Genomic DNA, 24730 nt, shown 5'->3' with positions numbered 1-24730 from the left:
GGTTCTCTCTCTCTCTCTCTCTCTCTCTCTCTCTCTCTCTCTCTCATTCTCTCTCTCGCTCATTCTCTCTGGTCTATGGATTACAACACAGACACTGATGGGTTCTCAAGTGTGTGCCTTTTCCTACTTTCAACACTCAGATCTTATCTAAAGTGATCATATCTAACTGGGTTGGAGCGATATCACAGCGGTAGGGTGTTCGCCTTACAAATGGCCAACATGGCCGACCCGAGTTCGATTCCTTCGCCCCTCTCAGCGAGCCCGGCAAGCTACCGAGAGTATTCGATATGCCAAACACAGTAACAACAAAGTCTCCAATGGAGACGTTACTGGGCCCGCTCGAGCAAATCGACGATCAACGGGAGGGACTTTACCTTTTACCTTTACCATATCTAACTATTCCTGTCATAATGGTCCTTCTCTGTCCTTCACCCCAAAAACACTTGAAGCAAGTTTCCAACCTGTGTTTCTTGGCACTGAATATTAATCTCTTAGAAAAGTATAAATCCTATGGAAGAGTGCAATTATTATATGTCATCCCTTTCTTTCTGACTGATTTCACTCAGCCTGAAATCTCCATGCCTATCCATTTATAAGTGAGTTTCATGATTTTATTTTTCCTGGTGGCTGCATAGTATTCCATTTATAGATGTACTGTAATTTCATACAGTTGTCTGTTCTCAGACACTCTGGTTGTTTCATAGTTGGCTATTGTGAATGCAATATTGTGATGCAGTAAATATCACAAATCAGATCACAAATCATCCTGTTATTTGTCGATTACCTCAAGCAGGCGCAAGTAACGTCTGCTTCATCCTAACCCTGAGATTATATTCAAGGCTCTTTAGGAGAATGAGATCCATCATTGTTACTGGTATTTGGCATATTGGGTACGCCAAAGGGAGTTTTCCAGACTCTGCCGTGTGGGCAGGCTACATTTGGTAGCCTGCCAGTTTGTCCAAAGTAGGAATGAGATAATAAGATGTCATAATAAGATGTCCGGGAGCTGGTTTTTATAGTCTCTGAGTCTTCGACGTTGATGGGATTACATGGCGCCAGGGGGCCAGTTGGTGCGTGTGACCCCTGCCTACTGGAATTTGGAGAATCTGGGTGGAGGATGCTCAGCCCTGATCCTAGTAGGCTTGGAGATCTCGGCCCCGGGTCCCGCTTGCCTTTGTGTCTCTGCCGGTACCTTCAGGTGTGCGGAAAGTGGTCTCTCAGCATGGTGGTGGCTGGTCCTGCAAGCCGTGAATATAGGCTTGCAAATATATTTCCAAATTAGTGTTTTGGATCCTTTGGGGTTGACACAAACAGTGGAATTTCTGGATTATATAGAAGGTCAGGAACTAGACCGTTTTTCATGAACATCGTCTTCGTGAGATTCAGCTGCAGACCTACCTTTCCACACTCACAGTCCAAGTTGGCCAGCATTTGTGCTGCTTGGCTAATGGTTGGTGTTAAAAAATGAACTAGTTCCTGACCTTCCATTTGCTCTCAACGGAACAAATATCTCCGAATGCAGCAGTCATGTGTACCTAGGTCAAGAACTCAACTTGAGAAATGACCTGTCACTTGAGCTGCGCAGGAGATAGAAAGCAGTGTGGAATGCCTTCAAGAGCCTCGAAAAATATCTAAGAGGATGAACTATCTATGGCTCCAGGCACATCTTTTCGACTCCACAGTTCTTTTTGCATTAACATACTCCTCTAGACCTGGGCCCTACCAAAACAGGATGAGAACACTATTCGGGTCTCCCAAAGAAGAATTGAAAGAGCTATGCTTGGAGTATCACGCTTCAGTCAAGTGAGAGAAGAAATCCGGAGTTCCAACCTCCATTGACGATCGAGAATCAGGGATGCAGTCTTGTTTTCCAAGACATCAAAAATTAGATGGGCTGGACACGTAATTCGATTTGAAGACTACCACTGAACTAAAGCTGTTACTAACTGGTTTCACAGGTCGTCAAAAGAGTGTGTCGCCGCCCACCTACGAGATGGTCAGACTTCTTCTTCAAGACCCTTAATGAATTATTTGAAGCTCTTTGTGTTCCTGGCCTTTGATTCTGTTAAGACGGAAGCGGTCATTGAAGCCCTAGCCAATCAGGGCATTCAAGCCCAATACATCAGGATCCTCCGTGAGCTGTATTGCGGATTCACTACCAGGATCTCACCATTCTACAAAGAAGTGATCGTTGATGTCAAGAGAGGGGTGCGGCAGGGTGATACCATTTCACTGAAACTCTTCAGTGCCACCCTCGAGAACATCATGCGATGTCTGGAATGGGAAGGAATGGGAGTGAAGATAGATGGTCGGCAAAGACACCACCTCAGCTTTGCTGATGACATTGTTTTAATAACACCAAACATCAGCCAAGCGGCACAAATGCTGGCCGACTTTGACCATGAATGTGGAAAGGTAGGACTACAGCTGAATCTTACGAAGACAATGTTTATGAGAAACAGCCTTGTTCCTGACGCCCCATTCGCTCTCAATGGAACAACCATCTCCGAATGCAACAGCGATGTGTACCTAGGTCGAGAGGTCAACATGACAAATGACCTGGCACCCGAGGTGCGCAGAAAAAAGAGAGCGGCTTGGAATGCCTTCAAGAACGTCGAAGAAATAGCTAAGAGGACGAAGAACCTCCGGCTCCGGGCACATCTCTTTGATTCCACTGTTCTTCCTGCATTAACATATGCCTCAGAGACCTGGGCCCTACGCAAACAAGATGAGAACGCTATTCAGGTCTCCCAAAGAAGAATAGAAAGAGCTATGCTTGGAATATCACGTTTCACTCAAATGAGAGAAAGAATCCGGAATTCTGACATCCGTCGATGATCAAGAATCAGGGACGCTGTCTCATTTGCAAAGGTGTCGAAAATCAGATGGGCTGGTCACGTAATGAGATTTAAAGACGACCGCTGGACTAGAGCTGTTACCGACTGGATTCCATGGTATGTTAAAAGACCGCGTGGCCGCCCACCTTCCAGATGGTCAGACTACTTCGTCAAGACCATGAATGATCGGTTTGAGGCCCTTCATATTCCCGGAGCAAACAGATGCCATTGGGCTACACTAGCACGCGACAGGGACAAATGGAGACATTACTGGCGCCCGTTCGAGCAAATCAACGACTAATGGGAAGTTCAGTGATTAAGTGATAAGTGTTCCTGGAGCGAGCAGATGTCATTGGGCTACACTAGCAGGTGACAGGATGAATGAAAATGTTTCTGGCGCCTGCTCGAGCAAATCGATGAGTAATGGGATGTCAAGTGATCAAGTGATGAAAGTTCAATTCTAAATATTTTGGGAAGTATCCAAGATTTTTTTCAAAGAGGTCTATCCCATTGATACTCTCACCAGCAGAGAATAAGAATTGCATTTCCCCCACATCTATGCCAACACAGAATGTTTTGGTTCTTTGTGATGTGTGTCCTTTTCCCTGGTATGAGGTTTGCTCATTATTGTTTTAATTTGCATTTCTCTGATAAGAGATGTGGAGAGTTTGTTCATACAATTCTCTGCTCAAAGTCTATCACTATCACTATCACCCCGTTGTTCTTCAAATCGCTGAGGGGATCCAGTAACATCTCCATTTGTCCCTGTCACTTGCAAGTGCAGCCCGATGACATATTGGGGCTCCTTCAGGGTCAGGGGAAAGAGGACAACTCATTGCTACTGTTTTTGACATATCGAGTATGCCATGGGTAGCTTATCAGGCTCTGCTGTGCAGGCGGGATACTCTCAGTAGCTTGCTGAGCTCTCTGAAACGTATGGAGGCTTTTGGGCAGCCTCTAAACATCTTCACAGGTGTTCCTACTCAGGCATATAGGCGGGTATGATACTCTCAGTAGCCTCCCGGGTTCTCTGAGAGTGAGAACTAGAGAATAAGAGGTCTTATTCTCTTCTACGAGTTTGGTTTTATAGTCTCTGGATGGCCTTTGATGGGGTTATACGGCAGTTGGTGGGTGTAACTATCTAGCTACTGAGGCCCAGTCCCAAACCAAGCAGGCTTGGCGATCTCAGACCCGGTCCTACACACCTGGGTTCCTCTGCCGGAACCTCGTTCAAGCATGTGGAGAGTGATCTCAGCATGACTTTGGCTGGGTCCCAGAGGTCTTCAGCTCTGTCAGGGCTCTGCTCAGGGTGGAGAGGGACTCAACCCACCCTCCTCCAAAGGACCCCGGTGAGGACAGCCAGGCCCAAGGGCAGGAGACTCTGCCTTGTTATCTTCTGGGAGTTTGGTTTTATAGTCTCTGGATGGCTGTTGATGGGGTTACACGGCAGTATCTCTCACTTCTCAGAGAAATGAATTCATTGTGCCAAACTTAAAGTAGAGATGTGAAAACTCAGATGCTGTTTAAATTTACCACTATAAAGTCAAAGACTATGGAGCCTTTGTCCTCTGTCCTTCAGGGACAGTCTCAGAAAGTGAGACTGTCCTATGGCATGTCCTTGTTGCAAGCTAGCCTCAACAGCCTTGATGAACAAAATAGCCTGGAAAGATTTTAAATTGATTTTTTTAAAATATCGCCCACATTTGGTGGTTCTCAGGGCTTATTTCCAACTCTGTTCTTAAGAATTACTCTTGTGGAGCTCAGGGTTGTGTTGGAGGGGTGGGTGGGAGGGGGTGGAGTGACAGAAATCATCTCCAGATTGATCAAAGCAAGGCCCTGCCCACTGTACCATCTCTCTGACCCTAGTTTGGAGTATAAGGTATACTTAGGTGAGGGGCACTGCTGAGATGCCTGTGGGTTTGGTAGCCTAGCCCATAGCTACCTCCCCACCTCCTCAGGACTTCCTACACTGGGTGGGGGGGCGGGGCACAGCCTTATTCAAGAATACACTCTGTCTCCCAGAAACATCTATATTGCTTTCATCTTTCCCTCTAGTTGTATAAGTTACCAATACTTGCAGTTGTTTTGATAAGCAAAGTAAGGGACAAAGATCTCAACACTTAGTTCTCTGGGCTCTGAGAGCAAGCAAGGCTTTTACCATAAATTCCAGACTAAGTCCTCAGGCCAGTTCAGCTTGTCCTTTCCCATGAGGCTCCTGTCACTTAAGTTGTAACAGCCTGCATCAAGACCATGCATTTATACTTTCTAGAATGTCCCGTTTTGATGCCAGGGTAGCTTTGCCACTCACCTGGGTCCATCCCAGGCCCTTTTGAGGTGTTAGGAAATACAGTAACTAAAGCGTGAGTTAAATAATTATGACCATGTAATTACACCTAGAAATAGATATATTTCTGATTCTATCAACTTCCAAACAGTAGAAGCATAGTAGTTATGGTCTTTCTGTGTTTCCCAAAGAACATTACTCTATAGTAAACATATAAAAAGGCTATAAGGGGAAATAGAAAAGCAGGTACAAATGCACAGCACTTCAAATGCAAAGCAGTCCAAATAAAAAGTTCAGAATTACCAGAAATTTTTGCTTTATAAGTAATCGACTTGACGAACTGAGGCAATGAAAATACAAAGGAAAGGTTAAAGATAAACTTTAACTAAATTAGGGATGCTAGCAATATTCTCAAGGAGGAGAAAAGTGGCAATTCACAGAGGAAGCCTAAAGTATTTTCGGTTAATATCCAACAAACACTTAGACAAGTTCCATAGCTTAAGAGCAGGACTGGGATATTCACACAGCTGTGGCCTTAGGCTGATCACACAACCAGCAATCACATTTAAAGCATGACACAGTGATAGAAATTTCATACACTGTTCTTGTCTGGAGCACAGCCCTGAGAGTTTTCTAATCTTTCCTGATATAGAATCCTTTTAGTCACAGAATTCTCAGGGGACCACCCCTTTCGGATCATTATTAAGGGGACTGTGTTCCACTGGATGCCTGGAGGTCTTGCAGTTCTCCCTACAAAGCCCCTTCTAGAACACTAGAAGACATTGGGCCTGTAGAGAGTTCCCCAGGCCCCAACTTGTGACATTTCTAAGAATAATGTTTATTAATTGGCCTTGATTTGCTGGTGCCCAATGGCTCGAGACTTGGGAAAAAGACATTTTTGGTGTCAGCAATACTTCAATCTTGCCTCTGCCTCAGGGCATCAAGGCCAGTGCTCCAGCAACTTCTTCCAGTCATAACGATCCCCTGCTTCTCTCTGCCTCCTGCTCCTTACTGCACACAGGCATCCTCCCTCAGCCTATATGGACCATTGCTCTCCCAATAAACTCTGTCATATGACTAAGGGTCATGTGGACTGCTATGTCTCAGCCATGCTGCACTCATAAAACTTTGAGCATCTACTGCCCAAGACAGACGGACCATCTCCTTGTTCCCACAGACCCCGTAGTTACGAGATAACTACATGCAGGGAGAGATTGGGTCCAAGCATTTGATCAATGATCTCTGCAAGGGAGATGATTCCCCAGGCCCGCGGAGATGCTCCTCACTTCATGCTGAAACCTCATCAGGGAAGACAGGGCATGGATCGAACTATCTGGGATTTTTGAACTCAACACATTTGAGAGGAGAGAATTTTCCTGAGAAAATAGAAAGTGCAGAAAACACGCCCTCAGTGTCAGCCAAAACATTTCCTTTCTTCTTGTCATTTAGAATGTGACCTGAGGGTCCCCTGAGGATATGTTAAACACAGGAGCCTGTGTACGTTGGACCTCCCCAGAACAGGAAACAGAAAGTCTCCTTCAGTCACTGAGTGAGGGGAACTGAGTTTCCTGTCTCTCCCAGGACACAAGTGGATGGTTACACCTGGATCAGGGCTAGGAGACCCCACCACACTTCTACTCACAAGGGAGTAATTCCTGCCCCAGTGCCCTGTCTTTGTGCAGCTGGGACAACCATTCTGTGCCCCTGGCAGTTGGTGTAGGTGTGGATGTGGCTGCTCTGTGATGGTGACAGGACACAAACACATCTGTATTAACTCAGTGTCCCTCGTGTCATTTGCATATTCATGAGGAGTTAGAATTTATAGCTGAAGGCCTGGTCCAACCTGAGAAGGGGCTTGTGGAAGCTAACTGGTCCATCCTCAAGGGGAGGGAAGAGGTACACGTTCTGGTGCTTTTTGAGGAGACGAGACCTTGCCCTGTCCCTGGACTCTGCAAACAGAACTCCCCCTCTGGAGGGGCCAAGCCCTTTCAGGACCTTCCCCTCAGGGCCCCCCACATCTGTGTGGTCTGAACACATCTGGACACACCTGAGCTTTGAGGTTATTTCTGGGATCCTGTAACTGCCCAAGGGATACTACATTGAGACTACAAAGCCATCTTAATGCTCCTGTGGTTTCCATTGGAGGTCCAGAGACATCACCTGCATACAGGTTTTACTGCCTTATCAATAGGTTAAGAGTTCTGTCCTCAAGATAAATGTGCACAATTTCACCTTCTGTGTCCTATACTGATTTTAATTTCTATTTCCTGAGAACACAAAATTTAGTTTTATTGAAGAAGGAAATCCCGTTTCTATGAGATTTCTGCGTATCTGCACCCATTTCTACACCCCTTCAAGCCTGCAACTCGGGGCTTGCTCTAGGGACTTGGTGCGCCTTTCTCCTCTCCTTATGTCTTATGAACAGTCTACTTTAAAGCAATGCCCTTTTTTTGTATAGATACAGGACGACCGTTAACATTATGCTTTGTAACTTAGGATTTAATTGGCTTTGAATATTATTCACTCCCGGGCATTTGCTTTCTCGACTTAAGCCTCAGTTGCTCTTAGTTCCTAACCCCCCAAAATCAGGGTCCCGACAAGGGACTGAATGGACACAGGGCAAGCGACGAGCTACCCTGGCATCAAAATGGGCCAGGCCAAAGTGCTACGATTCTTTTTTTTTTCTTTTTTTACTAGTGAAACACCATGAGGTAGAATTATAGACTTACAAATTTTGTTCTTAGGTTTCAGTTATTCAGTTATAAAATGATCAAGTACCCATCCCTCCACCAGTGCCCATCATCCACCACCACGGGTCCCATCATCCTCCCCACCCCCCATCCCCACCGTCCCACCCTGCCTCTGTGGCAGGGTATTCTCCCTTGTTCTCTCTCTCTTCTTTTGGGTACTGTGTTTTGCAAGAGAGGCATTGAGTAGTGCCACGATTCTCAACTATAAGTTAAGAGCTTGATCATAGACAAATGCTGTCATGATCCAAAAGTAATGATGAAAGTAGGACCCTGTTAGGGGTAGGAAAGACTATCTAGCCTGACCACTGTAGTCTGAGATCAAGATGGCCCTAGGAGGGCAATTCTATAAGTTTAAGGTATTTGTTACTGTATCTATACAAAATAATTTATATTATATGCTTATATGTTTGTTGGACAAGAAGAGGAAAACCCACGGGATTCCGCTCTAGGGTGGGTTGTCCTGCTGAGAGAGTATCTGTCCTAGAAGCGGCTTTCTCCGAGGGAAAGAATTATACCCCTATTGATTGTGACCACACCTATGTGTAATTGTTACCCCAACCGCTCATGCTTTGGGATTTAACTGTACTGTAAGAGTGGGCTGAGGGATCAGAATCCAGACTCCAGAGCAAGAGCAGAAAGAGATCAGGATCAGAATCCAGACTCCAGAGAAGGAGGATGAAGGGGGGATTTAGAAGGAGAATGAAGTAGCATGGGGGAGGAAAAAGCAGGAGGGAAGGCAGAGGACAGAGGCAGAAGTGAATGGAGAGAGGATTGGAATAAACTTCCACTAAGACCAACCAGCCTGGCCCTCATTTCCTTCCTTCACCTGCCCATCGCCATCGATCTCCCCGGGGTGGGGGAAGCAGGGTGAGACTACCAAACACGGGCAGCGGGAGAGAAGGAGCCGCATATACACATATATTCATATATGATTGTATATGTATATGTTGCTGTTTTCCACTCATCTAGACTATGCAATTGTGCATAGATATAGGTCCATTGATATATGTCCTGGATATCAGTTGAGAGAAAGTGATTCATTTTGATTATTTATTCCGGCAAAGGAACAAAGGAACGCGGGTCCCGGGGCTGAGATCTCCAAGCCTGCTCTGATTGGGGCTGAGCATCCTCCACCCAGATCCTCCATCTTCAAGTAGGCAGGGGTCACACCCTCTATCTGACCCCCAGTGCCTTGTAATCCCATCTACGGCCAAGACCCAGAGACTATAAAACCCAGCTCCTAGAAGAGAACAGTGCAGAGTCTCCTGCCCCCAATCCTGGCTATACTCACTGGGTCCTCTTGGAGGGGGGGGGCGGGTTGAGTTTCCCTCTCCGCCCCGAACAGAGCTCCGGCAACCGAAAACCTCCAGAACCAGCCACCAACATGCTGAGACCACTCTCCACAAGCATGAAGGTACCGGCAGAAGAACAAAGGCATGCGGGACCCGGGGCTGAGATCTCCAAGCCTGCTCAGATCGGAGCTGAGCATCCTCCACCCAGATCCTCCATCTTCCAGTAGGCAGGGGTCACACCCACCATCTTGCCCCCAGCGCCATGTAATCCCATCAACGGCCAAGACCCAGAGACTATAAACCCAAACATCTTATTATCTCATTCTTACTTTGGACAGCCTGGCAGGTTACCGAATATTACCTGCCCACATGGCAGAGTCTGGCAAACTCCTCATGGCTTACCCAATATGCCAAAAACCAGGAACAATGAAAATATATGGTATGGAGTTTAGACATTAATTTTGTGCAGCCATTCAACATAGGAATCACACGATCGCGATCATCCTGTTGTATGTCGATTGCCTCAAGCAGGCCCCATACTCTTAGCCCTGGCTCAGGAACCTGCAATGACCCCAGTCCAACTGCCAAGTGGTTCTCCCAGTACCATCTGGTTCACTTTACTAGACAATCCTGGAAGAAAATGTGAATAACACTATGTGTTCTAGAGAGAAGCCATGCTCCTCTTGGCTGTTGCTGAAGGACAGAGAGACATCCTGAGCCTTTCCCTCAGATGAAGCCTGGCCCTGTGAGCCCCATTCTGTGTCTCAGACCCTGACTCTCTAAGGAGGAAGGAAGTCAGGAGTATCAGCCTCCCTGTCATCTCATCACCCACATAGCTGCCTCCCTCTCAGATTTCTGACACACACTCAGGATGTGGTTGTCACACTGTGTGTCTCGCACAGTAATACACGGCCAAGTCCTCGGTGCTCAGCCTGCTCAGTTCCATGAAGGCTGTGGTCGTGGACTTGTCTACAGTGATTGTGAGTCTGCCTTGGAACTTTTGTGCATAGCTTGTAACATCATTGTAAGGGTATAGGTCTCCCATCCACTCGAGCCCTTGTCCCAGGGCCTGTCGCACCCAGCTCATCAAGTTGGCAGTGAAAGTGTATCCGGACGCCTTGTAGAAGATCTTCACTGATGTCCCAGGTTTTCCCACCTCAGGCCCCAACTGCACCAGCTGTACTTGGGAGTTCACACCTGTGGACAGCAGACAGGAGTGGTTGGACTCCACTTGATTGGCCCCGTTCCTCAGGCCAAGGCATGGGACGCTTACCTGCAGCCACTGCCACCAGGAAAAGAATTCTCCAGGTCCAGTCCATGCTGGGGACAGTACACTCAGGGGCTTGTGAAGGTGTGGATGTGCCTGCTGTGTGATGGTGTCAGGACACAAACACATCTGTATTAACTCAGTGTCCCTCGTGTCATTTGCATATTCATGAGGAGTTAGAATTTATAACTGAAGGCCTGGTCCAACCTGAGAAGGGGCTTGTGGAAGCTAACCAGTCAATCCTCAAGGGAATGGAAGAGGTACACGTTCTGGTCCTTTTTGAGGAGACGAGACCCTGCCCTGTCCCTGGACTCTGCAAACAGAGCTCCCCCTCCGGAGCGGCCAAGCCCTTTCAGGACCTTCCCTCAGGGCTCCCACATCTGTGTGGTCTGAACACATCTGGACACACCTGAGCTTTGAGGTTATTTCTGGGATCCTGTAACTGCCCAAGGGATACTACATTGAGACTACAAAGCCATCTTAATGCTCCTGTGGTTTCCATTGGAGGTATTAATAAGTCCAGAGACATCACCTGCATACAGGTTTTACTGCCTTATCAATAGGTTAAGTGTTCTGTCCTCAAGATAAATATGCACAATTTCACCTTCTGTGTCCTATACTGATTTTAATTTTAATTTTCCTGAAAAAATTTAGTTTTATTGAAGAAGGAAATCTCGTTTCTAAGAGATTTCTGCATATCTGCACCCATTTCTTCCATTTCTACACCCCTTCAAGCCTGCAACTCGGGGTTCAGTCTAGGAACTTGGCGCCCCCTACATCCCTGTCGCCCCATGCAAGGAGAGACTCTGGGCTCACAGGTGTGTCAACTTGTCATGTCTCTAACACAGAACTGAATCCTGGCTGTTCACTTCAGAAGCCTTGTTCTTGAATCATATTCTTTTATGGCACTTTTGGTATTGAGCCACATCAGGTGTTCCGAGGACTGACTCCTGGCTTGCACTCAGGTATCGCTGAGGTCAATGTATCCTCGAAAAAAAAATATATGATTTGCCAATAATTTATATATATATATATGTATAACTGTATCACTGTCATCACGTTGTTCATCTATTTGTTCGACTGTGCACCATACCCATTCGTCCCTGTCGCATGCTAGTGTATGGTCCTCATTGCCCTGACCCTGAAATACTCCAATACGCCATCCAGCTACACAAGGTTGTGACAGGGACGGCAGAACAGAAACACAGAATCTGGTCATCATCATGTGAGCCATCATTCTCCTTTATTGATCTCTAGGATCCTGCATGAGATATCTCTCTGTTTCTTTCTACTTCTCTCTTTCTTTCTCACTCACTCTCTCTGGTCTATGGATTGCAATCGACACACTGAAAGGTTACTATGTATAGCCCTTTTCCTACTTTCAATACTCAGTTCTTGTCCAGACTGATCATATCTACCTATTCATTTCATAATGCTCCTCCTCCTTCCTTCACCCCCCACACATGAAGCAAGTTTCCAAACCTTAACTAGTCATTAAGGCCCCTGTGTTTCCTGGCACTGAATATTGATCTTTATAAAAGTATAAATCCCGTGGAAGAGTGCAATTATTCAGTATCAATCCCTTTATTTCTGACACATTTCACTCAGCCCAAAATCTCCATGTCCATCCATTTATAAGCAAATTTCATGATTTCATTTTCCCTGGTGGCCACATAGTATCCCATTATGTAGATGTACTGCATTTCATCCAGTTGTCTCTTCTCAGACAATCTGGTTTTTTCATAGTTGGCTATTATGAATGCAGTATTGTGATGCAGTAAACATATGCGTGCAAATATATTTCCAAATTAGTGTTTTGGATCCTTTGGGGCCGATACAAACAATGGAATTTCTGGGTCATATGGAAGGTCAATTCTACATATATTGGGAAGTATCTAAGATTTTTGCAAAGAAGTCTATCATGGTGATAAATTCCAACCAGAATAATTATTGCATTTCCTCCACATCTAGGCCAACACAGAATGTTTTGGTTCTTTGTGTTGTATGCCCTTCTCCCTGGTATGAGGTTATATCTCATTATTCTTTCATTTGCATTTCTCTGATAAGAGCTTTGGAGAATTTGTTCATTCAATTATCTGCCTCAAAGTCTACTTAAGTATGTTATGTGTTCAAAACCCCCATTTTAGATGGGGTTGATTTTTTCTTGATAAGCTCTATAAGTGCTTTATATATGTTTTAGTAATCTTATATCAGATGAGGCATGGGAAGATATTTTCCCCAAGGTTTGTATTGTTTTTTTGATTCTGGTCAACATTTCATTTACATTGATTGGACCATTTAAAAAAGAGATACTTAGGCAGAGTGGGATGGGGGTTAGGGGGTGGAAGGGATACTGCGATGAGTGGTGGTGGAGAATGGGCACTGGTGGAAGGATGGGTACTCGATCATTGTATAACTGAAACCCAAGCACGGAAAATTGTAATCTACAACTGTACCTCATGGTATTTCACTAATAAAAATAAATAAATAAATAAAGAGAGACTGAGAACACAAAAAGCATGAAATGAGTGAAAACTTTGGCTCCACAATGATTCCAAAATTATTAGGTTACGTGAGAAAAATTGAAACAAGAACACAGAGACCATGTGTTTGTTGGCAACAGAAAATGCTTGTAATGGGCTGACCACAATCACAAAGACAAAGTCAGCTTCAATGTTGGGTGCACAAGCAGCTGAGAGAGTGGGTGAATCCTCAGGTGGAATTATGATCAATGTGGGTGAATCACTGCAGGTCCAGAGTCAGGACACACCTCATGTGTCTTCACAGCACAGCACCTCACTCAGCCTCTGTGCACATAGTGAAGTGCTAGTATGTGGTTCCTCCTTCCACAAGCACAAGGCAAAACAAAATCAGCTCTGGACTCACTCCCCACTGCCTTCTCAGAGAGTCACCAGGGCTCACCACTTCCCTTTCAGACAAAAATGATCCTCGGGTGCTTTATGTGTCTTCTGGAAAACCAAAAGCATTAACTGTTGGAGATGATCATAGTCATGTTCATGGCATCACCAAGTACAGTAACCAAGATGCACACACAACACACAACGCAGCGCTCAATTCTGCCTGTGTTTCCGCCTTCAGCCGTGGAGTCAGTTCTTTCTCACCTTCAGTTCTGTTTCAGGGACAGTGATCATTGTTTTCTTCCTTCTGTCCCTGAGATTACTGAGTCTTCCTGTCAGTGTTTTCCTCAGGTCAGAGAGCACTGAGAGGATTGTTGCTGTCCGCACACCCACAGGGCATTGGATGTTCTGATGTTCTTACCTGGATTCAGTCCATATTCATTAAACAAACGAATTATGTTTTCATTGTTCCTAGTGCTCTGTGGGAGGTTAGCGTGTAAGTGCCCGGTGGTCTGGACATGGATCAATCTATTCATCTAGTGCTGTGACTCTAGTAACTTCTGGCAATCACAAAGCCTATGGTGTTTTCTCTCTGGGACTGGGAAGGCCAGAGGTTGGCAGGAATAACTTTGGGTTCTGGTGCTGACAAGCCTCACTGAGACCTGTGACATCCCTTGGAGAACAGGCTTTCAATAATATAATGAAGCTATAGAATTTATACAGTGAGTTTCAGGAATATAAACTCAGTCCAACTGTACAGAGTTGAGAGCCCAGAATAAATTCTTAGATCCCAACGTGAATAGTTGGGAAAGGATTCCATCCTATGGAGTGAAGCAAGGAAAATCTCTTCCACAAATGGTCTTGGTAAAACAGCACCACATACAAAAACAACAATAGAAGATAGAATTCAATCCTTATGCAGCTTTGATAGCATAATCTTTAACATACACAGAGAAAAACCTTGACCTGTCTCTCTGTGACACTATCTTGGAGTACTCATCTATATTTTCCCTCCATTGGCAAAGAGATGGCAAACTAAAATCAATCAATTTCACTATATCAATTAAAAGATTTTACTGGCAATGTAAATGACATTAAAATTAAAATTCCTTACTGAATCAGAGAAAACGTGTACCCACCAACCCTCAGATCCAACCTAATATCTAAGATATTCATAGCACTCACCAAGCCCAATATCAGAACCAATCACCCATCATAAAATTGTGTGGGAAATAAACAGATTCTTTCCTAAATCAACATTCTTAAGGGCTGTAGGCATATGAAAACGTGTTTATCAACACTTACTATTGAAGATAGTGCGTGGGTGGAAGAGATGGACTCCTGCAGCTGTATCTGTGACAAGACACCTGGGGACAGAGACCCACACTGAGTCACGGGCTTAGAGGCCCCATGCTCACCTTGAAGCATCTGTCCAGGGGGTACTCACATCGGGGAGCTGCCATCAGAAAGAGGAGAAACCAGCGCTGATGCACGTTCCTGACCACGAGGTCCATGATCTTAGACAACGTGTCAGGGGGAGAGGGAGCCCGAGTTGGGGTGAGTGTGAAGGTGGTTTTAACCCTGAGTTCCGTGTGCATATTTGCATGGGGGAACCTCTGTAGAGAAAGGGGGGTTATGGGGGAAGCTGGTATGTGGCCTCCCTGGGAGGAGGTACTGACTGTGGCTCAGGACAGGCGTGAGCCTGTCCCTGGGGCCCTGAGAGCCAGGCCTCTTCCTCCAGCACAGGAAAAGTGCTGAGGAGCTCTCAGGAAACAGGAATTGCTGAGGGGGAAATGGCAGCTGGAGAGGAAAGTCCCCACGTCTCAGGTCTCTGATGACCAAACCCAGGCCCCCAGGTCCTTTACCCTGTAGACAGGCCCCTGCCCCTTCGTGTCCCTCGGTGATGCCTCATGTTCTCCCACTGCAGATGGAAAACCTGGAACCAAACAGGCAGTATAAGTGGAAATGAGAATCCTACATTCAGAAGTTTCAGAATTGAGTAATGTGATTTGTGATATACGAAATGTACACAGGGCTCTTAATAGCAGGATAACAATCACCTAGGAAAAGATCAAGTAGCTCGAAGGTGAGATTCAGGAAACCTAGAAAACAACAGAAAAATGGGGGAAAAGTTTAAAGGAAACAAAGAGCACATCAGAGAACCCTGGGATTTAGTCAAAAGGAACAAATAAGAAGCATTAAAGTCCCTGACGAACAGGGAGGTAAATTCTATGAAGAACCACCAGTTAAAAAACAAGTCCTAGCTAAGAATTTTCTAGAGCTGAGGAGTGCAGATACTGAGATCCAAGGGATCAGAATGGTCCCAGACAACATATGCCCAAATAGAAATACTCCAGACATGTTATAATCCAAATAACATAAGCAAAACTAGAAGAAGAATATTTGTTGGAGTACGAGGAGCTTAGGTTTATCGGGTCGCACCCATCACAGTGCTCCCTAGTCACTCCCATTACTTTGTCTGTCTTTAACCACTTCTATGCTCTCTTCCCCAACCAATTTTTAGGGTCTCATCCTTCTTAGACGCTGAAGCTGTACTGTAAGTTAATATTGCCTTTCTCCTCTCCTTATGTCTCTTGAGCAGTTTACTTTAATGCAATGTCCTTTTGTATAGATACAGGAAGACAATTAATTAATATGCGTTGTAACTTAGGAATTAATTGACTTTGAATATTATTCACCCCTGGGCATCTGCCTTCTCAACTTAAGCCTTAGTTGCCCTCACTTCCTAGCACCCCAAGGGCAGTGTCCCGACGTGGGACTGGATGGAACCAGGGCAAGTTGGTAAGTTATGTGCTACCCTGGCATCTAGATGGGCCAGGCCAAGGTGCCACGATTCTTAACTATAAGTTAAGAGTTTGATCATAGGCAAATGCTGTCAGGATCCAAAAGTAATGACGAGACTAGGACCCTGCTGCTAGGAATAGGAAAGATATCTGGCCTGAGCACTGCAGTCTGAGATTGAGATGGCTCTGGGAGAGCAATTCTATAAGCGCAAAGTATTTCTTACTGTGTCCATACAAAATGATTTAAATTATGTATGCTTATATGTTGGTCGGACAAGGTGAGTAGAAACACATCCAGGGAAATCTGTTCTAGGGTGGGTTGATCTGCTAAATGAGAATCTGTCCTAGAAGCAGTTTTCCTGTGTGTCCTGACTAGCTTGTATGAGACTGAACTTTCTCCCCTTCAAACTGCCTTCAGTAAATGATTTCAGTATATTGAGGCAGTTTCCCTTTTATCACAGAAACCTAGCTGGTCTTAGATATGCAGATCTCAGGTACTAGTCAGCCCTGATCTTTGGGATGTAAATCCAAGTGCTTGTAGCTTGTAAAAGGTGAGGCCAGTATTCCTGGCATGCAGATGTAAAGAAACAATGTGGATGTAAAGAAACAATGTATGGTTTGAAGCCTCAATGTTCCTTTTGTAACTCCTTTTGATGACATCACTATATTGTGCCCCTTAGAGGTACTATGATCTATATAAGGGAGATTTCAGGGCTCTCTGGGGGACACGTGCATCAGAGAACCTGGAAAGATGGGGCTAAGGACAGAAGCTGAGAGAACAAAGGAGCACGTGCTTGAGAGATCCTGGGGCCTCCATGACATACATCTGTTCCATGTAATAAACTGCTGCTAAGACCAACCAGCCTGGCCCCCGTTTCCTTCCTTCGCCATCGACCTCCCTGGCGTGGGGAAACGGCCTGACAGCTGGCCTTTTAATTTTTTGTGTTTACACAAATAATGATTGAAGCAAGATTTTAAAAAGCAACTTATATAGAAAGAAAAGCCCATTAGATTCTCAGCATATCTTTCGAATGGGACTTGATCAGCAAGAAGAGAATAGTGGGATATAGGAAAAAGAGCGAAGAGACAAAAGCCCCTCAATGAAATGAATGCCTCACTAAAAATGCTATTCCGGCTAGATTGTCACTGAGAATTCACAGCCTTGAAACCAGGTTTGCAGAAGCCTTGAGAGAGCTTCTTTAAAAGAGGAGACAGGCTTCACGCCCTACCAAGGTCACGAGTTGCCCCCCACAAGCATCTTTTTGACACAGACATGGCTCCAGAAGCACAAGGACTTAATGCAGAGCCTGGAAACCTGCGGCAGAAAAGTGAATGGACTATGCCTTAATCCGTGCCACCATGCCTGAACAGAAGGGAAAGGGTGTTGCTCCCTTCCACCTTTCTCCCTCTGGACAGCAAGATAGTGGCTGCCTCAGAGCTTTTTAGAAAGACGAATATGAGTCGGTCGTGACGGGGCAACTGAAACCTCATGAGAAGTGGAGCGTTCCCTGCTTGTCCTTCATGCCTACCGAGGTCACGGGTTGCCACCCCCCCACACCCCAAGAAGCTCTCCGGCTCAGACATGGCTCCAGAAGCACAAGTACTTAATGCAGAGCCCAGCAGCTTGCGGCTGAAAAGTGAGTGGACTATGTGTTAATTCACGCCACCATGCCTGCCTGGAAGGGAAAGGGTGTTGCTCCCTTCAGCCTTTCTCCCTCTGGACAGCAAGATGGCGGCTGCCTCAGAACTTTTTGGAAAGCAGGTATGAGCCGGTCGTTATTGGGCAACTGAAACCTCATGGGAAGGGGGGCATTCCCAGCTCACCCTTCACGCCCTACCAAGGTCATGAGTTTCCCCCCACGAGCGGCTCTCCGGCCCGGCCATGGCTCCAGAGCCACAGAAACCAATCTTATAATTATCTGACTCTTGGTAGAAATACTTTCAGGCTTAATGAGTAGAATACCAGAAATCCAAAATCGTGTGGCTGTGATAGCTATGCTGTGACAAGTGGGAAGACCGCTGCATTGAGCCTTGAAGCCCAGGAGCTGTCACAGGTGCAGATCTTGGTGGTAGTAGCAAATATTCAAACAAGAACTTTGAAGGCCAAAGTGGAGAATGGTTCCATGTGAACAGTAGTTGAACATGGGTCAGTCGGTCCTAAGAGATGGGTGAGCGCCATTCCAAAGGGATGAGCAATGGCCTCCACAGCCCTTTGTGGATCAAAATATTATGCACTGTAGCACTGTCCTCCTGTTGTTCATCGATTTGTTCAGGCAGGCTCAGTAATGTCTCTGTTGTGAAACTTGTTGTTACTCTGTTAACATATCAAAAACGTCATGGGTAGCCTGCCAGGCTTTGCCATGTGGGTGTGGTACTCTTGGTAACTTGCCGGGCTCTCCGAGAGGGGTGGAGGAATCAAACTCGGGTAGGCCAAGTTGGCTGCATGCATGGCAAACGCCCTACCACTGTGCTATCCCTCCAGTCCCAAAATATTATAAGACAACAAAAAGAAATTCTACTGATAACAGGTTTAAAAATACAAAATAAAATGTATCTCTTCATAACCAAAAAACTTACTTAGCTGAAAAAACAGTTAAGACAAATCCATTTAAAGTGGCAGCAAATACATCACAGAAATTAGAAACACATAAACCGGAGATGTGAAAGATACGTGCACTGAAAACTAATGCATGATGAAGAAAATGGAAAGGCACTCTAAATGTTCACTGCAGTATCATAGAAGTCTATGCAATCCTCATGAAAATTAGAATCTTTTCTTTCATGAAAACATATCAAAGGTAGGTAAAGAGATGTACATGATAACCTTTCAGTATCTGTATTGCAAACCATAATGCCCAAAAGGAGAGAAAGAGGGGTCAGGGGAGAGGGAGAGAGAGAGAGTACCATAGGGGCATCCTGGGAGGGCACCGGGGGGGGGGTGGCCAGAGAGAATCTCTGGATATTGGTCGTGGGAAATGTACCCTGGTGGAGGGATAAGTGTTGGAGAATTGTATGACAGAAAACGGGACAGCTTTGTAGTGTCGATTCAATAAAAAGGATTCAATTTTAAAATATGATGTGGTGAAATAAACGGATACTTCTCTAAAAATTGACATTCCCATAGACTGTTGGCATGTAAAAAGGTGTTTATCAACACTTTCTGTCAGGGAAATGTAAACAAAAAGGACATGAAGATCATCTCTCACCACTGACAATAGACAATATTAGAAGACTGGAGACAACCCGTGTTGAGACTTCCTCTAAATGGAGCACTGTTTCAGTGTAGGTGGGAGTGTGGTCTGATTCAGCATATATGAAAAACACTGAGCGATCTCTCCAAAACTGGAACTAGAGGCTGCAGCCGGAGTAACGGGATGTCGTTGTCTGTGGAGAGAAAGGGGTCCCTCCGGCAGGAGGCGGCGGCAGCCTGGGCAGCGGGATCGCCGCCCTAAACTCAGCGTGCCCCCACCCCCGTTTTCCGTCCACCTCTTCCACCGCCACCGCAGTGCTCTGTGGACTAGCCTGTCAGCCTTCAGAGGTGCCGGGGACTGGCCCCAGCCTCCAGCTTCGTCGCTCATGATGGCAAGCAGCAGCGGCTCCAAAGCCAAATTCATCATCATGAGGAAATACAAGCTGGTACGGAAGATCGTGTCCGGCTCCTTCGGGGACGTTTACCTGGCCATCAACATCACCAACGATGAGGAAGTGGCCTTGAGCTGAATTCGCAGAAGACCCAGGACCCACAGCTGCCAGACGAGAGCGCTGTAAGATCCTCCAAGGTGGGGTCGGCATCCCGCACGTAAGGTGGTATAGTCAGGAAAAAGAATACAATGTGATAGTCATGGATCTTCTTGGACGCAGCTTCGAAGACCTCTTCAGTTTCTGTTCAAGAAGATTCTCAATCACTTAATCACTTAAGTTCTTGTTAGTCGTCGATTTGCTCGAGCGGGCACCAGTAATATCGCCATTTGTCCCTGTCACGTGCTAGTGTAGCCCAGTGGCCTCTGTTTGCTCTGGGAAAATGAAGAGCCTCAAACAGATCGTTCATGATCTTGATGAAGAAGTCTGACCATCTGGTAGGTGGGCAACCATGCGGTCTTTTGACATCCCATGGAATCCAGTCGGTAACAGCTCTAGTCCAGCGGTCGTCTTTAAATCTCATTACGTGACCAGACCATTTGATTTTTGACACCTTGGAAAATGAGACAGCATCCCTGATTCTTGATCGTCGACGGATGTTCGAACTCAGTATTCTTTCTCTCATTTGAGTGAAACGTGATATTCCAAGCATAGCTCTTTCTATTCTTCTTTGGGAGACCGGAATAGCATTCTCATCCAGTTTGTGTAGGGCCCACGTCTCTGAGGCATATGTAAATGCAGGAAGAACAGTGGAATCAAAAAGATGTGCCTGGAGCCGGAGGTTCTTCATCCTCTTAGCTATTTCTTCAACGTTCTTGAAGGCGTTCCAAGCCGCTCTCTTCCTCCTGCGCATCTTGGGTGCCAGGTCATTTGTCATGTTGACTTCTCGACCTAGGTACACATAGTTGTTGCATTCGAAGATGGTCATTCTGTTGAGAGTGAATGGGGCATCAGGAACGAGGCTGTTTCTCATAAACATTGTATTTGTAAGATTCAGCTGCAGTCCTACCTTTCCACACTCACGGTCGAAGTCGGCCAGCATTTGTGCGCTTGGCTGATGTTTGGTGTTATTAAAAAAATGTCATCAGCAAAGCGGAGGTGGTGAAGTTGCCGACCATCAATCTTCTCTCCCATTTCTTCCCATTCCAGTCGTCGCATGATGTTCTCGAGGGTGGAACTGGAGAGTTTCGGTGAAATAGTATCACTCTGCCAAACCCCTCTCTTGACATCAATGATTACTTCTTCGTAGAATGGTGAGATCCTGGTAGTGAATCCACAATACAGCTCATGGAGGATCTTGATGTATTGGGCTTGAATGCCCTGATTGGCTAGGGCTTCAATGACCGCTTCCCTCTCAACAGAATCAAAGGCCATCTTTAAATCAATGAATGTTAGACAGAGAAGCATCTTGAACTACTGAGAAACCTCAATGAGCTTGGTTATCGTGTGGATATGGTTGATGGTGCTGAATCCTTTGCGGAACCCGGCTTGCTCACATGGTTGTCCTTCATCTAGTGTTCTGCCAATCCTATTTAGGATGACTCAAGTGAACAACTTGTAGATGGTAGACAATAGGCAGATTGGGGGATAGTTGCCAATGTCATGGATGTCTCCCTTCTTGAACAGTAGTACGGTCCTGCTGGTTTTCCATTGGGACAGAACCTTGCATTCAGACAGGTAGCGTGTGAATGGCCCAGGCAGTGTATTGATGAGTACTGGTGGCAGGTTCTTCAGGTGTTCAGGTCTGACCTTGTCTGGGCTGGGTGCTTTTTGTTTCTTTACTGACGAAATGGAGTGTCGGATTTTGGAAGGGAGAACATTGGGAAAGACATATCCATCCTGTGGAATTTGGTATTTCAGCAAGTGGACATGGCTATCGAAGAGATTTGAGTAGAATTCATGGATAATCTTCTCCATTGCCATTCTGGAGGATGTGATGGATCCATCAGGACGTCGGAAGGCAGTCATCTTGGTCTTGTAGTTGGCGAAGGACAGTCGGGCATTGAGAATACTTTTCCCAGCTTTTGCTGCATCTACCAGCACTTCTGCTCTTCTCTCTTTGAGGTCTTTCTTGATCGCATCTCTGCACTGCTTTGCGAGCTCAGACATTAGCTTTCGGTTGCGTGAGGCTTATGCCAAGCCACGTTTGTATATAAGCTCAAGAGTTTTTGAAGACAGGCTTTTTTTGTGGCTATCTGTCTCTTGGCGTTCCTCACACAATCATGGAGGTGCTGAACCAGTCGATCGTATTCCTCATCAATGTTGTCAACAATGGCATCTTCCCATGTTGCTGTAATAGTGCCAAAGAGCTCCCAGTTGGTGGTCATTCTGGGAGTTCCATTTTTAAACTTTGCAGCCCTTTCTCCCCGCTCTGTGAAGTAGAATTTTGCACGAAGGAGATGGTGGTTCGATCCCGTTAGGAATTTTGGAACAACAGTGACATCTTTCAGGCAAAACCGTCGATTGGATATGATGTGGTCTATTTCGTTGTGGAATCGTCCACTGGGAGACTCCCATGTCCAACGTTTAGATTCTGCCTTCTGGAACTCTGAGTTACCATGGATGGTCTTGGTCGACATGATAAACTCAGACAGTCTCTCACCCTGTTCCTTCCATTCTAGGCCATGTGTCCCGATGTGAAGTTCTTCAGCTGATCTTCTTGGTCCTATCTTGGCATTAAAATCACCCACAATGATCTTGTAGAAGGTGTTTTCTTCTTTATAGAATTTCTCCAGCTCCCTGTAGAACTTCTTGATTTATCTTTCATCATAATGAGATGTTGGTGCGTAGATAGAAACTGCTGGCAGTGAGCCATATGTATTCAAATGTAAACGTCTGATTTGGGTTGTTAGGCATTCGAATGAATCAATGCTCATGGCCAAGTTTGTGTTGACAAGAACACCGACGCCTCCGACACCTCTTTTATCACATGTTCTGAGGAAGAATTCTTCTCCAGTGTCAAAAACGGCATGGTGAGATTTGTACCTTCTTGTCTCGGTCAGACCAATGATGTCGTACTTGATCATTCGCACTTATACCATCAGGTCCTCGATGGATGCTTCTGATGCTAGCGTACGTGCATTGAAAGTACAGATAATCATTTTTGTCTTTCTTCATTTTGGCAGCCTAGTTCGGCCTTGACATTTTATCTGCCTCTCCTTTCTCATCCTTCTCAGTGCTGCCATGTCGGTGAAGACTTCAGGGTCAGGTGAATGAGATCCATTGTAGTTACTGGTTTTGGCATATTGAATACACAACGGATAGCTTGCCATGCTCTTTCATGTTGGCAGAATACTCTCGGTAACTTTCCAGTCTTTCTGAGAGGGAGAGAGGCTTTTGGGGTGACCTCTAATCGCCCTCATAGGTGTTACCATATTTGAACCCTATCAAATATGGTATGGCAATTCCGGAAGATGGGTATTTAGTGTCTTATGGTGTGTCCAGAAAGCATCCTGGGGTGTGGTGGCGGCTGGGTAGTGGAGGTAGTGTTGGTAGTGGAGGTCTGCCAGTGGGGTATTTATCTGGTCCCGGTAGGGGTAGGGTGGGTCTTCTGTGCGCAATCCGATTTCTGGGTCTCTGTTGATTGGTTGAAGCAGAGTGGACAGGGTAGTGTTAGTCTCCTGATTAGAATCCCTTTGTCACCTGTGATTGGTGAGAGCAAGCAGAGAATCTCTGTCCTTGGGTCCGTTGAGCCTGGAGTCCAAGGTCTCATAAAGTTCTGCTTATCTTCTTCTGTGGATCTTCAGTCGTGTGTGAGTCTCGGCCGGAGCTGCCACGTGGGTCCGGAAAGCGTCCTGGAGTATGGCGGCAGTTGGGTAGTGGAGGTAGTGTCGGAGGTAGTGTTCAAGGAGATTCACAATGAAAAATGAAAACTCTCCTTATGTTAGCTGACCAGATGATCAGTAGAATTGAAAATGTGCATACAACGAATTTTATGCACGGAGACATTAAACCAGACAACTTCCAAATGGGTATTGGGCCTCACTGTAATAAGTTATTCCTTATTGATTTTAGTTTGGTCAAAAAGTACAGAGACAACAGGACACTACAACACCTACCGTCCAGGGAAGATAAAAATCTCACTGGCACTTCCCAGTGTGATAGCATCAATGCACATTTTGGGATTGAACTAAGTCCCCGAGATGATATGGAATCTTTAGGATATGTTTTGACGTACTTTAATAGAACCAGTTTTCCGTGGCAAGGACTCAAGGCTGCAACAAAGAAACAAAAATATGAAGACTAGTTAAAAGTAGATGTCCGCTCCTGTTGAAGTTTTATGTAAGGGATTTCCCACGGAATTTGTCATGTACTTATACTACTGTCGTGGGCTGCGCTTTGAAGAGGCCCTGGATTGTGTGTATCCGAGGCAGCTATTTCGCATTCTTTTCAGGACCCTGAACCACCAATATGACTACACTTTTGATTGGACAACGTTTTAAAGCAGAAAGCAGCACAGCAGGCAGTCTCTTCAAGTGGGCAGGGTGAGCAGACCCAAACTCCCACAGGCAAGCAAACTGACAAAACCAAAAGTAACATGAAAGTTTTCTGAGCATGAATTGAGGAACAGAAGAAGCAGAGTGGATGTCTGGAGCAGCATTTGTTTCTCCCCAAATCTAGACGTTTTAGTTCTAGCCATTGGTTGTGGACAACCATTTACTTGGTGTAAGGAACTTAATTTCAGTATAAACTGGCTCTGAGCAGCATTGGTGATGCTGTATCCTGAGTTGTAACCACTATAATTGTGAATATTAACTGAGATAGTGAAACATGGTGTCCAGTTTTCTATTGCATTTTTTCAAGTGGAAAAGTTAACTAAATGGTTGATACACAAATTGGTGAAATTGTGCATATGGCATTTTTTTGGTTTGTTTCGTTAAACATTTTTTTTGAAATATAATTCTTTGAGATCTCATTTCAGAAGAATGGCATGAACAGTCTTCAGCCACAGATGTGATGGTTATAAATGCTCACAATTGTGCATTCTTAGGGTGTATCT

At 45.5% G+C, this 24730-nt stretch overlaps 1 pseudogene and 1 gene segment (V, D, J or C); one reads left to right on the top strand and one right to left on the bottom strand.

Annotated features, from left to right (window-relative positions):
- Positions 1 to 5438: 5438 nt before the first annotated feature.
- Positions 5439 to 10482, bottom strand: LOC130024136 (immunoglobulin heavy variable 1-69-like). The segment is given in 4 exon segments: positions 5439 to 5461; positions 9124 to 9170; positions 10048 to 10360; positions 10437 to 10482. Coding segments are annotated over 4 exon segments (429 nt in total).
- A 9189-nt stretch (positions 10483 to 19671) lies between these two features.
- On the top strand, positions 19672 to 24283 carry LOC130024426 (casein kinase I-like; annotated as a pseudogene).
- The last annotated feature ends 447 nt before the right edge of the window (positions 24284 to 24730 follow it).

This window comes from Sorex fumeus, unplaced genomic scaffold (genome assembly GCF_029834395.1).
Source record: "Sorex fumeus unplaced genomic scaffold, SorFum_2.1 ptg000028l, whole genome shotgun sequence".
Classification (NCBI taxonomy): domain Eukaryota; kingdom Metazoa; phylum Chordata; class Mammalia; order Eulipotyphla; family Soricidae; genus Sorex; species Sorex fumeus.
This window is presented reverse-complemented; position numbering and strand designations above follow the sequence as displayed.